This window comes from Fonsecaea erecta, assembly GCF_001651985.1.
Source record: "Fonsecaea erecta strain CBS 125763 chromosome Unknown Scaff5, whole genome shotgun sequence".
NCBI lineage: Eukaryota > Fungi > Ascomycota > Eurotiomycetes > Chaetothyriales > Herpotrichiellaceae > Fonsecaea > Fonsecaea erecta.
Genome location: NW_017387248.1, coordinates 2531986 through 2543615, shown reverse-complemented (window position 1 = coordinate 2543615; position 11630 = coordinate 2531986). Strand labels below are relative to the sequence as shown.

General features: G+C 52.6%; 5 protein-coding genes across 5 annotated transcripts; 4 read left to right on the top strand and 1 right to left on the bottom strand.

The window, feature by feature from the left end:
* Window positions 1-417: 417 nt before the first annotated feature.
* Window positions 418-1173, top strand: AYL99_06981 (hypothetical protein; the record flags this gene model as incomplete). Its single annotated transcript, XM_018838490.1, has 1 exon — window positions 418-1173. One exon carries the CDS (start codon window positions 418-420, stop codon window positions 1171-1173), a length of 756 nt encoding a protein of 251 aa, XP_018693050.1.
* A 397-nt stretch (window positions 1174-1570) lies between these two features.
* On the bottom strand, window positions 1571-2719 carry AYL99_06980 (hypothetical protein; the record flags this gene model as incomplete). The annotated part of the gene is made up of 1 exon (XM_018838489.1): window positions 1571-2719. One exon carries the CDS (start codon window positions 2717-2719, stop codon window positions 1571-1573), a length of 1149 nt encoding a protein of 382 aa, XP_018693049.1.
* Window positions 2720-3053: 334 nt separating this feature from the next.
* On the top strand, window positions 3054-4589 carry AYL99_06979 (RuvB-like helicase 1; the record flags this gene model as incomplete). The annotated part of the gene is made up of 4 exons (XM_018838488.1): window positions 3054-3197; window positions 3249-3468; window positions 3525-4072; window positions 4128-4589. The coding sequence occupies 4 exons, from the start codon at window positions 3054-3056 to the stop codon at window positions 4587-4589; spliced, it is 1374 nt and encodes a 457-aa protein (XP_018693048.1).
* Window positions 4590-6808: 2219 nt separating this feature from the next.
* On the top strand, window positions 6809-8937 carry AYL99_06978 (hypothetical protein; the record flags this gene model as incomplete). Its single annotated transcript, XM_018838487.1, has 2 exons — window positions 6809-8350; window positions 8398-8937. 2 exons carry the CDS (start codon window positions 6809-6811, stop codon window positions 8935-8937), a joined length of 2082 nt encoding a protein of 693 aa, XP_018693047.1.
* Window positions 8938-10256: 1319 nt separating this feature from the next.
* AYL99_06977 (hypothetical protein) lies at window positions 10257-11466 on the top strand (the record flags this gene model as incomplete). Its single annotated transcript, XM_018838486.1, has 2 exons — window positions 10257-10516; window positions 10719-11466. 2 exons carry the CDS (start codon window positions 10257-10259, stop codon window positions 11464-11466), a joined length of 1008 nt encoding a protein of 335 aa, XP_018693046.1.
* Between the last annotated feature and the right edge of the window lie 164 nt (window positions 11467-11630).

The following is an 11630-nucleotide window of genomic DNA, read 5'->3' as shown; positions in this document are numbered from 1 at the left end:
TCCTGACCTATCTATGAAACAGGCAGACAGGCTGCGGAAGTCAAATTGAAGCCGTAACAACCCTTGTGACCATTCAAGACAGCCCACGATATGCCTCTCATCCCTCAGCTCTCATGTCCACACCAGGCATTTATCTCCTCGGATTGAATTATTTCCAAGGAGCGAGAACTGTGATTGATGGAAGAAGTAAGCAACGAAACAGGAAACGCCCCACCCCTCCTGAATGTGTCTATACAAGCTCCGAGGGTGACTGGAAGGAGCTGTCGGTTGTTCGAAGTGGCTGACAAATCCAACATCTACCCTTCATACAAACTACACAAGCCCCCCTCATATCGTTCTTATCAAATCCAGGACGCTTTCTTCCACCTCACATCTTGTTTGATGTCCTTCAATCTCACACGTCAATACCTCCCCAAAATGACGAAGTATAATATCACCGTCACCAGTGACATTTTATGTCCGTGGTGCTATATAGGGCATACGCGTGTGTCTCGCGCCATCGCTGAACACAAAAAGACATATCCTGATGACACCTTTCACCTGAACTACCTACCTTTTTATCTCAACCCACCACCACAGCTTACTGCTGGTAGCGGTCCGCCGCCACCGCCTTTTCCAGTACCATCGCGCCCAAGACGTGAGATGTATGCCGCAAAATTCGGGCCTGAGCGCGCGAAGCAGATCGAAGCTATGATGATCCAAACCTCCCGCGGTGAGGGCCTTGACTTCAAATTCGGCGGTATGACGGGACACTCAAGGAACGGACATAGACTTGTCCACTGGGCGCAGGACAAAGGGGGCGAGGATTCCCAAAACAAGGTTATGCTGGGTCTTTGGAGACGCTATTTCGAGCAGGAAGTCGACATTACAACTCTCGAAACCCTGGTGGACGTAGGGTTGGAGGCTGGGCTGGGTACCAAGGAGGAAATCACCGAGTACCTAGTCTCTGGTAAGGATGGGGACTTGGTCGATAAGGAGGCCGAGGAAGCGTACATGAAGGGCATCTCGGGTGTGCCCTTCTACGAGATCAATGACATGTGGGAGATTTCGGGTGCACAGGATCCCCTAGCCTTCAGGAAACTGTTCACAAGGTGGAAGGAGTTGGAGGCCAAGGGGCAAGTGCCTGTAAGTGATGAGAGCGCGAAGACCTCCGCCGGAAATAGCTGCTTGTGAGAATGGGAGCAGATTTGAGGCGCGAGGGTTTGATCTGTCGGCCTCGCGGAGTCGAGACGGGTCGCCGTCACTTTGGAAGCATCACAAAAACACAAGAAATTGTCCATAGGAGCTGGATACATCTCTTTCCCTAATCTAGCCATTGTGAATCCCTCTTTTCTACATGTGATCTAGCTGTATAGTACAGTACTGTTCAACGTTTGACTTTTCCTTGTCCTTTAACATCCTGCATTGAGCATACAATGATCCCTGTCGGAAAGATCCTATTCGAGGATCTGGGCTGGGATCCGAAGCCGTTGTCCTTCGGCCTTGTGTCGTCGAATGTGGGCAAGCGTGTGCTGGTCAGTCTTCACCCATTTCCCGTGAGCAGGACTTCGCTAATCCGCTCCTCACCTCCTCATCTTTCACGTTCCGAACTCGTCTTTGAGTGCTGGTGTTCGGATGTTGTCGCCTCCTCTCTCCCCGTGTCAAAGTGCTGTCCACTTGGGGTATCGTCTTCTAGAGAGTTCCTTCCGAGGTCCTGGGGCTCTTGGGTCGAGGCGAGCCTGTCCACATGTCTCTCGGCGTCCTCGGGGTTGGCTCCCTCAGTCGCCATTGTAAATGCCTCTGATCCGCGGCGGGTGATCATATCGCTACTTTCTAGAGGCGCAGGCTCTGGTGATCTCACCTGAACATCGTCTCCGACAGGCTTTTTGAAAGTCCTGAGGTGCCTGTACTTTTTCTCCACGATATCCGGCTCCTCCAGGTGCTCTGGCAGGCCTAACGAGAGCGGACTGTTCCGATCGAGAGTCTCCAGCTTAGGAATCTGGTAGGTCTCTTTCTCTCCGCTCTCGATCCAGTTCCTTTTCACATGCTTTTCGAAGCGGTCGGCGGCTTCTCGTAGATCATTCCACGCAGCTTCTTGCTGTGCAATCATTTTGGCTCGGACTTTCTCGTCGTTCCATGCATCCTCGAAGGAGCCTGACAAGGAGTAGTGTTCGGGCAGGTTGTATTTTTGCAACTGTTTGGCGTGCTCTGCCCGATATTTGGGAGATGTCATGACCAGCCACCGAAGCTTCCAACCCAGCATGCCCAATTCCTTTATCCGAGCGGGCTTCATCCCAGTGACATATTGATCTATGCCACCACACTTGCTGATGGTCCTCATGACTCGGGCAGTAATGGGTATCTTCAGCTCTCTGTTCAAAGCCTCACTTCTTACAGTCTCGACCCGAACATTGGGGAACCAATGCCGCAAAGACTTTCCCTTATTCCTGCCCTTGGAGATCTTGCTTCCAGATTGCACCGTGGCGCCACCATAGAGACCGAAATTTGCTTCAGGAAAATGCTTGTTCTCGCCGTAAGGGTAGGGTGGCATCAAGGGGTCTGTATGTCGCAAACGGTAAATGTCTAGCAAAGTGTGTTTCCTATCTTCGAGCTTAAAGGTGAATCTAGGCTTGAAGTATGGATTTGAATGTTTGACCGGGTGTCTGTACGCAAGATATTGGAGGGAGGTAGGACTGCGGAGCACCTCAGGGAGCTTCGTGATGGTAGTGGGAGCCGCCATTGTGACAATTGACGCTGCTGGATCAAAGGAAAGGAATCAAAGTAGGGACAGTGAGGGCGGTCGAGAGGGAAGAGCAGGAAAAGCACCCGCGTGTAGTAGTCCGCGCAGGGCGAGTGTGGTGACTGTTGCTGGGTGTACGGAGTAAGAAAATAAAGAAGCACAATTGAACCTTCTACTGTTTTTAGCGTGCATTTCTCAACTTCAAAGACCCAAGACTGTGACAGCCACCGTTTGACCACAAAAACTCACTTGCAACAACCTCCTTCTCACCTTTTGGTGCACGACGCGACAAGTCTCCTGTCCTCTCTGGCCATCTCTTCAAAAGTTAGCGACGATGGTCAACATCAGCGAAGTCAAGGGCAATGCGCGCGAAAACCGAACTGCGGCGCATACCCATATCAAGGGATTGGGCTTGCGTTCAGACGGCACCGCTGAACCCTCTGGCAATGGATTCGTCGGGCAGGCTGCAGCCCGTGAGGTATTTTGTCCATGTTTAACCAAATATAGCGAGTCTTTTAACAACGAATAGGCCTGCGGAGTGGTTGTAGACCTGATCAAAGCCAAGAAGATGTCCGGACGAGCAGTACTACTGGCGGGAGGACCTGGCACCGGCAAGACAGCTCTGGCACTGGCAGTATCGCAAGAGTTGGGAACGAAGGTGCCTTTTTGTCCGATCGTCGGCAGCGAAGTTTACTCAGCAGAGGTCAAGAAGACCGAATCTTTGATGGAGAATTTCAGAAGAGCAATCGGTAAGCGGAAACTCCTGATGCACACGCAATCAAATGCTCATCATGGTCTACAACAGGACTCCGAGTGCGCGAAACGAAAGAAGTCTACGAGGGCGAAGTGACCGAACTCCTCCCTGAAGAAGCAGAGAACCCTCTCGGTGGCTTTGGCCGTACCATCTCCCACCTAGTTATCACGTTGAAATCCGCCAGAGGTACGAAAAAGCTCCGTCTCGACCCCAGCATATATGAAGCCATTCAAAAAGAGCGAGTCACGGTTGGCGATGTGATATACATAGAAGCCAATACGGGAGCATGCAAGCGGGTGGGTCGATCAGACGCCTACGCGACGGAATTCGACCTCGAGGCAGAAGAATACGTGCCTGTTCCAAAGGGAGAAGTCCATAAAAAGAAAGAGGTCGTGCAAGACGTGACTTTGCATGACCTGGATATCGCCAATGCCAGACCTCAAGGGGGCCAGGATGTTATGAGCATGATGGGCCAACTGATGAAGCCGAAGAAGACGGAGATCACAGACAAATTGAGGGCTGAGATCAACAAGGTGGTGAGTAGATATATTGATCAGGGTGTGGCGGAACTGGTCCCTGGTGTCCTCTTCATTGACGAGGTGAGTACATGGCTATTCCGCGCGCCGCGACGTTGTATTGACGGGGCTTTGCCAGGTCCACATGCTCGACATTGAATGCTTCACCTATCTCAACCGTGCCCTCGAATCCCCCATAGCCCCGATCGTCATTCTCGCCTCGAACCGAGGCAACACACTCATTCGCGGCACGCAGGACATCACCGGTGCTCACGGCATCCCTCCAGACCTTCTTGCCCGCTTGCTCATCATCCCCACACACCCATACAACGCTTCCGAAGTCCAGACTATCATTCGGCTACGCGCGAAGACCGAGGGCCTTGCAATCTCCGAGCCTGCGCTGGAGAAGGTCGCGCAGCATGGCACGAATGTCAGTTTACGGTACGCATTACAACTATTGACGCCCAGCAGCATTCTTGCCAAGGTCAACGGCAGGACGGAGATCGGTGTCGAGGATGTAGCAGAGTGCGAAGACCTGTTCATCGATGCGAGAAGAAGCGCCAAAGTCGTGGAGCAAGCAGGAACTTCATTTATTAGTTGAGGGCTTGGAAGAAAAGGATCACCAGAGTTGTTTATTGTGTCCCTGACCGATCAGAGCAAAGGCGTTGACTTGCAGAACGAAGCCCAAAAAGCAAAGACCAAATGTCTACAGCGTGTGGGATACTGCTCTCGATGATGAGTGTCGAGCCTCAGCTGAGGAAACTAAAATTCCTTCAGTGCATTCCAGTGCGGCCCTGCGGGTGCCGGAGAAATCACGGAGATCCTCCCGCCTTTCTCAACAGCACAACTACTGGGCGAAATCACTGCCAGAAGAACCATGAAGAAATGAAAGGGGGGACTTGTGGATGGATGGTAAGGACAGATGGATCGTGTAAAACAGCCAAAATCTGAACGGTTCTTAGGATTCAGATTCATTAAGACTCGGAATATATTTTAGGAACTGTCCGAGCGGCGAAACACCAGTATCGTAACTTCTGGTCTGCGTAGAATGGCAGGGCACTGTACTCAGTATTTTCCAATTAATATCCTCTCTCCGACTCTTGCTTCTTTTGACACAGAGAGCGGTCCACAACGTGGGTACACCGCAACTACGAGGGAATATGTGCAGAGGGCGATCGGAATAGAGGGACATAGATCACTACCTGCACAAGATACTGGTCAGCGCATGAACTCGATAGGTACATGGAAAATAACAAGCTTCTCAAGTAAAGTTCCAGTCAGACATCCAAGGAAGATTTGCCGCTCAACGACACCTGGACTTAAAATAGGTTCATATGCCAGGGCTAGCGTGGAAACTGCGAATGTGGAAAAGGTTTTCATCATAGGAAACGGGTGTGTAGGCGAGAGGCGATGTGAGGCAAGGTGGAAGTAGGGACAACGTACCTTGACAGCATTTTGCTACAGAGTATGCTCACGTCCACAACCACAAGTCGGCTGCTCTTTTGAAATCCTGGACTACTGATCAATAACGGACCACAAAAAACAAACAAACAACAGGTTTTGGGAAGGTGTTAAATAGTCAGACATAAAATACTGGCTAGCAACAGACTGTTCAGCGATGACAGTCCGAATGTTTCTTCAAGGGCGACTCAGGATAGAAAGAAGAAGAGTTTTGGGTTGTCATCTTGCAAGCTGGATATCAAAAAGCTGGGGTATTTGTGGGAGTGTGCTTACCATGCCTTGAGACTGCCCGGCACTGAGACACCACCGAGCAATACTCGTCAGAATATGGAGAGCAATCGAGCATCTGTATGTGTGTGAGCAGAGAAAAGGACGAGAAAAAGATGGGCCGAATTTATGTTCTTGAAACGGCGAGCCACTAGTGCTCGACTTGGTCAAGCGTAGCACCGGCAAGATTGCTTGGCGGGTTATTGGGGGAAGTCGTGCCGGGCCTGCCAGGTCGGGTTCGCTGGGTTTCAACTTGGGCCCTGACGGCCGCTTTCTCCCACCCCCCCCAGTATCATCCGTGATCTGTAAGTGTCTCTCCCTGCACCTGCAACACCTGCAGATCCTGAAGTTGCACCTGCGACTGGGAATCTGATCTTCAGTGTCTTCAACCACACCCCAGGGCCTGGACAGTGTCTGCCATTCAGTCTCAGCTGGCGCTCTCGCTGTCTTGTCGCTCTTTTCGCTCTCATCACCCTCGACTGTGCTCTTGGAGCCTGCCTCCTGATTTCCGACCGATTCTCATCCACTTTTACCGGGGGGTCATCAGATCACGAGTACCACTACATTGTACCAGCCCGATAACATCGCAACTGCTACCCTCACCACACTCGGATCATCTGCCTCACCTAGCTACTCGCTTCAACTTCTATTTGGCGACTCGTGAGAGAATGAAATGGTCATGAAGCCTCTGCGCGCCTCCATCACTGCCGCCACCGCCCGATGATTCGATTATCGTCGTTGTCGCGACACTGACCTAGCCCCCGTCAGACGACCCTGGCCCCCGGCGAAACATCGTCCAGACCAGGATTTCAACAATACATCCACGCCGCGTCGCCTACTGGCAGGCACATACATCTACCCTCATACCCGTCCGGTTGCATGAAGTCTCCAGATTATACAAATGTGACAACAGTTCGTTCCGTGCCGAACAACCACAGCGTCTTTCCGCCAAAAAAGTGGGGCCAGAGGGTATCGGAGGTGGGAAAAAAGAGAAGGACCAGAAGAAACCCAACAGAAGTTTATCAGAGATACCGCCTTCAACGTCGCGCAGACACTGCGATTTGATATATCGCTAGACAATCATCCCCAAAGATGATGGCCCAAAGCTTCCCGCACCATGCGGGCATCGCTCCGGGGCATCCTGGAATACCTCCAGGTCACCCCATGGGAATGCAACATCCTGGCGCTGGTCACATGGGAGGTCAACCTGGACCCGGCATGATGCAGGCCATGCATCCAGGGGTGTCTGCCCCCCAAGTCACTCAAGGACCGATTGTCACTGGGATGCCACCCGGTGCGGGAACTCCTGCCCCCGGGCCCATGCACAACGGTATGGCCATAGCCCATATGAATCCTCAGCAGGCCATGTTTCCGCAGCATAATCCGCAAATGAACTATGGCCAGGGGATGATGACGCCGCAGCAACAACAGTTCATGGCGCGCCAGCGCATGATGCAGCAGATGTCTCAGGCGCAAGCACAAGGCATGCCCATGGGAATACCAAATGCGCCCGGCTTTAATCAGGCACAACTGGCGCAAATGAAGATGGGCATGGGCATGCACCCGCAAATGCAGATGAACCCCAACCACCCTCAGATGCAAACCCTCCAACAACATCAACACAATCAGCAGCAGTTGATCCGCGCTCAACAAGCCCAGGCTCAGGCGCAGCAACATGCGGCGCAAATGGCTGCTGCTGCTCAGAACCAAAGGGCGGCGGTAGCTCAACAAATGCAAATGTCACGGTCGCAAGAACAGACTACTCAACCTCCTCAATCACAACCCACGCCCGCGCCCCAAACACAACCTCCTCAACAACCCCCTCCGACCTCACAACCCCAAGCTCAGCCCGCTCAACCCAAGCCTCAGCCGCCACAGCCACAACCCGTAAATAACCAACCGCAAAGCCAACCGGTCAGTCAGCCAGTCAAGACCACGGAACCGGAAGAGGAGCCTCGTGTGAAGCAGCAGCAAGAAACGGCCCCCAACATGATTCTGTCCGAACTACCCAAACAAGACATGATTGGAGGCCAATGCATCTTGAAGTTGATCGAGTATCAGGATCTTCTGGCCCACCCGGAACGACCAAATGATCTGGACTACTGGGAAGCATTAATCACCAGATTCTTTTCGCCGATCGGATCATTGAGACAGCAGTTTTACAACACCAAATCTGGCAATGATAAATCCTTCCAGCTCCAGTTTCCCTGCCTCGCCCGCTACTACCATTCATACTTTGCGAGCGGAGTCAAGCAAATCCTGCTACAGTCTTTTGAACATACCCAAACCAAGACGGCGAACGGCGGCGTCCATATCACGAGCAGCAGTGCGAGTCTGACCTATGTTTTTGGCAACGACATTCGAGTGACCACCAACGGACAGCTGCGCGTCCTTTTTGATGACGTTCAAGCCATCGAACATCTGAATATCAGCTCAACGGGATGGCAAGAGTACATCCCACGTAATGTCCTGTCGCAACCCATGTCGCCAGAAATGAAACAGAGTCCCAAAATCACGAACAAGAATCTCAAACGGACCCAAGGCAAGTCAAATGTATCAGGAGCAGGGCTAGTTATACCTACCTCGGGCGTGGGTGAATGGGGTGTTCCGCAGCACATCTCCCAATTTTTAGAGGTATGTAGTTCTTTGGGATTGCCGCACAATGACTAACATGTCGCCAGATCGCCGAGGTCATGACGGCCATGGGTCCACTGATGGAGTATTACCAGCAACATCCCGGAATCTCGCCCAAAGACACGCTGTTACGAGTCACGCAGGAAAACGCGCAAAATATGGCCCAGGCTAACAGCGTGCGGTTGAACCAGATGACGAGGGCTCCCAATGGCCAAGTGATGTTTCCCAACCAGATGAATCCTGGCATGAATGGGCCAAACATGATGAACTCCCCCGCTATGGGCCATCTTAACGTCCCTCAAGCTCAAGGATCACCGATGATGGGAGGCCCAGTGCATACACCGAGTCCCGCCCAGAATCCGACTGCGGGAGGTGTCGCCATGATGCACCAAATGAGTGCTCAGGGATCCAATTTGAGCGGGAGTCAAGGCCCGAGCACAAACACTAGTCCGAACGTGTCGAACAAGAGACGACGCACAAGTGTGGTCAAGACAGAAGAAGAAAATGGGCAGGGAGAGGTGAATGGAGCCAACAAAGTCAAACCAAGTCCAAAGCTTGGTGGCAAGCGGCAGAAGGGATCTGCATGAGCTTTGAGCCATCTCTCGGGGTTGTTTAGGTTGTCCCCTTGACAGAACCCGATGCTGTTCCGTTGTCCTGTCGGAGGGTGTAGGAGCCGTCCGGCGTGGACTTTCTGCGTCCGTCGAGGGACCCCCTGACGTCGTGATCTGGAGCTGGATACTCTCTGGGAGAATGGTGTCATGGTTTTGTTTTACTTCATTTTGCATATACCCGCCTTGTGTGGAACTGTCTCCCAAGGGGGTCGGTGTTGCGAGTCGGGAAACGGCAGGAATTTCTCGGCCTCGTTGCGGTACAGGGCGCCAAATGTGCCGGCGAAACGACATATTGCTGTCCAGATTAGCCGCGACGACTTTTCTTTGGGGAGCTTGCGACAAAGAGGCTTGCACACGGAGAAAACGGGCGGCTGGGCAGCTTCGACGCGATTTTGTATCATTATTTCGACTTTCTATGTTTACCACGGTGAAGAATATTGAAGCTTCGGCGGAGCTTGCTGACCTCGGATGTTCTGAATATATTACGCTCCAACGCGACATGGGCATACGAGCGGCAAGAGGAGGAGGGCGATGCTGAATGAAGTTGACCCACAAGGATGAGAAAAGGTGGTGCATGTGGAGGGACATTGGTACTGGCGCGCCGGACACTGGTGGTGCGACACGCAAGCAAGAAGGAGTGGTATAGCGGGTGGGCGTCGGGATGGGAAATCTGAGAATCGGGGATTATGTCAATCAAAGTATCGCCGCTGCTTGCTAATAGAACTGAGATATCTCTACGGAGAAATTTCTACTTAATGCCTTTCGAGACGTCTCATGAGTCGGTCGAGTGAATTGTCTCGAAGATTAACAGTCACGTGGAGAGCCAGTCCTTTATATCAGAGAAGCGACAGGCAAAGCTCCGCATCTGCACAAAGAGGGTGGCAGTTTCGGTCGTTTGAGATGACCTGACGTTCCAATGAATATATTGCTTTGGATTTGAGTGTATAGACCCCTCTAGACGGGGAGGGGTATGTGGTTTTTGTAGAGTGGAAGATTTATTAAAGACTTGTCTACACATATTGCGGCTGTGGGCGGAATTGGGGAATGTTGCAGTCAATATTATGTTATATGATATCAGCAACAAGAATATAACATGGAGGGACACACCTCAAGACTTCCCACCACAGAATCGATCTCCCTTTCCCTGTGGCCATAACCCTAGCCTTGTTCTCGCAAGGAGAATCATCCCCGTCGGCGCCAGCAGACGTCGTTTTCATTGTCATCGTCAGCGACAGTAGCAGCAGCACGATAAGCCACATACTGTATATTTCACGGGGCTTTCCCCTTCTCTCTCCATGGTTTCGTCGTCCTCTCGGCGTCGGGAGGAAGCATACGTCGAGATGGTCAATGAGGAGGACAATAACCAGCAGGGGTCACCAGAAGATCCCCGTGTCGACACGGTCCTGGTCGGCCTCTCGGGCCCGTCGTCGAGCGGCAAGACGACGCTGGCGAGACTGTTGCGCGAGATCTTCAACCTCGATCACGCCGCCGAGGAGGGCTGGAAGATCAGTCTGTTCATCCTGCACCAGGACGACTTTTACAAAACGGATCAGGAGTATGTATTTACTATTACTATTATTATTATTATTACCTGGTCTATTCTCTTTTCCATATCCGTGCCGAGTTCAAGATCTCGGTGGAGGCTCTTGTGATGCTTGAGCCCATGTCCGGGGGAACTGTCCAGTCCTCGCTCTCTCGCTCCCTCTCTCTTCCTTTGATTGTTCCCTTCCTCCTCTCACTGACCGATAACACGACAGCATTCCGACGGTCACCATATCATCCAAGGAATTCGGCACCCGCGAGCTGCAGGACTGGGACTGCATCGACTCCCTGGACCTGCCGTTGTTCGAACACACCCTCACCCACCTCCGCAACCACGGCCATCTCCCGCCCGAAAGCGTGTCGAAGGAGGACCAGAACAGCGTAGGCCACAGCGGCGTTTCTCCCGCCGAGGTCGACGAACACAGAGAGAAGGTCCGGGCGCGGATAGACGAGCTGGTTCGGAAACGAGACAGCAAAGGGACGGAATCCGGCACAGGCAAAGAAATTCGCATCTACATCGTCGAGGGATTCCTCCTCTACCCGCAGCCGTCATCTTCTTCGACCAGTGCTTCTTCAACCTCGTCCGACTATCCTCACTCCGCGGCGGGGTTGCACCACCTCCACCACCTCACCCACACGCTGCTCCATCCGCTGCTGTTCCTCCCCTCGACACGCACCCAGACGCTCACCCGCCGCGCGGCGCGCTCCGGCTACGTCACGCTGGAAGGTTTCTGGGTCGATCCGCCCGGCTACGTCGAGGACCTCGTCTGGCCCAACTACATGCGCTACCACGGGTGGATGTACAAGGATGGCAATGTGGACGGGGATGTTTTCGACGAGGACAGCTGCGAGCGGGAAGGCGTACAGGTCTGTCCGGGCGCGGGCGGATGGAACATGAAGCAGGTGTTGGACTGGGGTGTCCAGAGAGTGGAAGACGTCATCAAGGAGCGGTTGCAGGTGTAAAGAAGTGAGACAAAGAGTCTGGTCGATTTCGATACAAGCATTATAGATGAGGCGAACGACGGTGGTATAGCGCGCCTCTTTGGACGGTCTTTTGTCTAATCAACAGGAAGTGCGAACCCTATCCCTTTTTCCTTTTCCTTTTTTCAAGCACAGATTAAGAATGC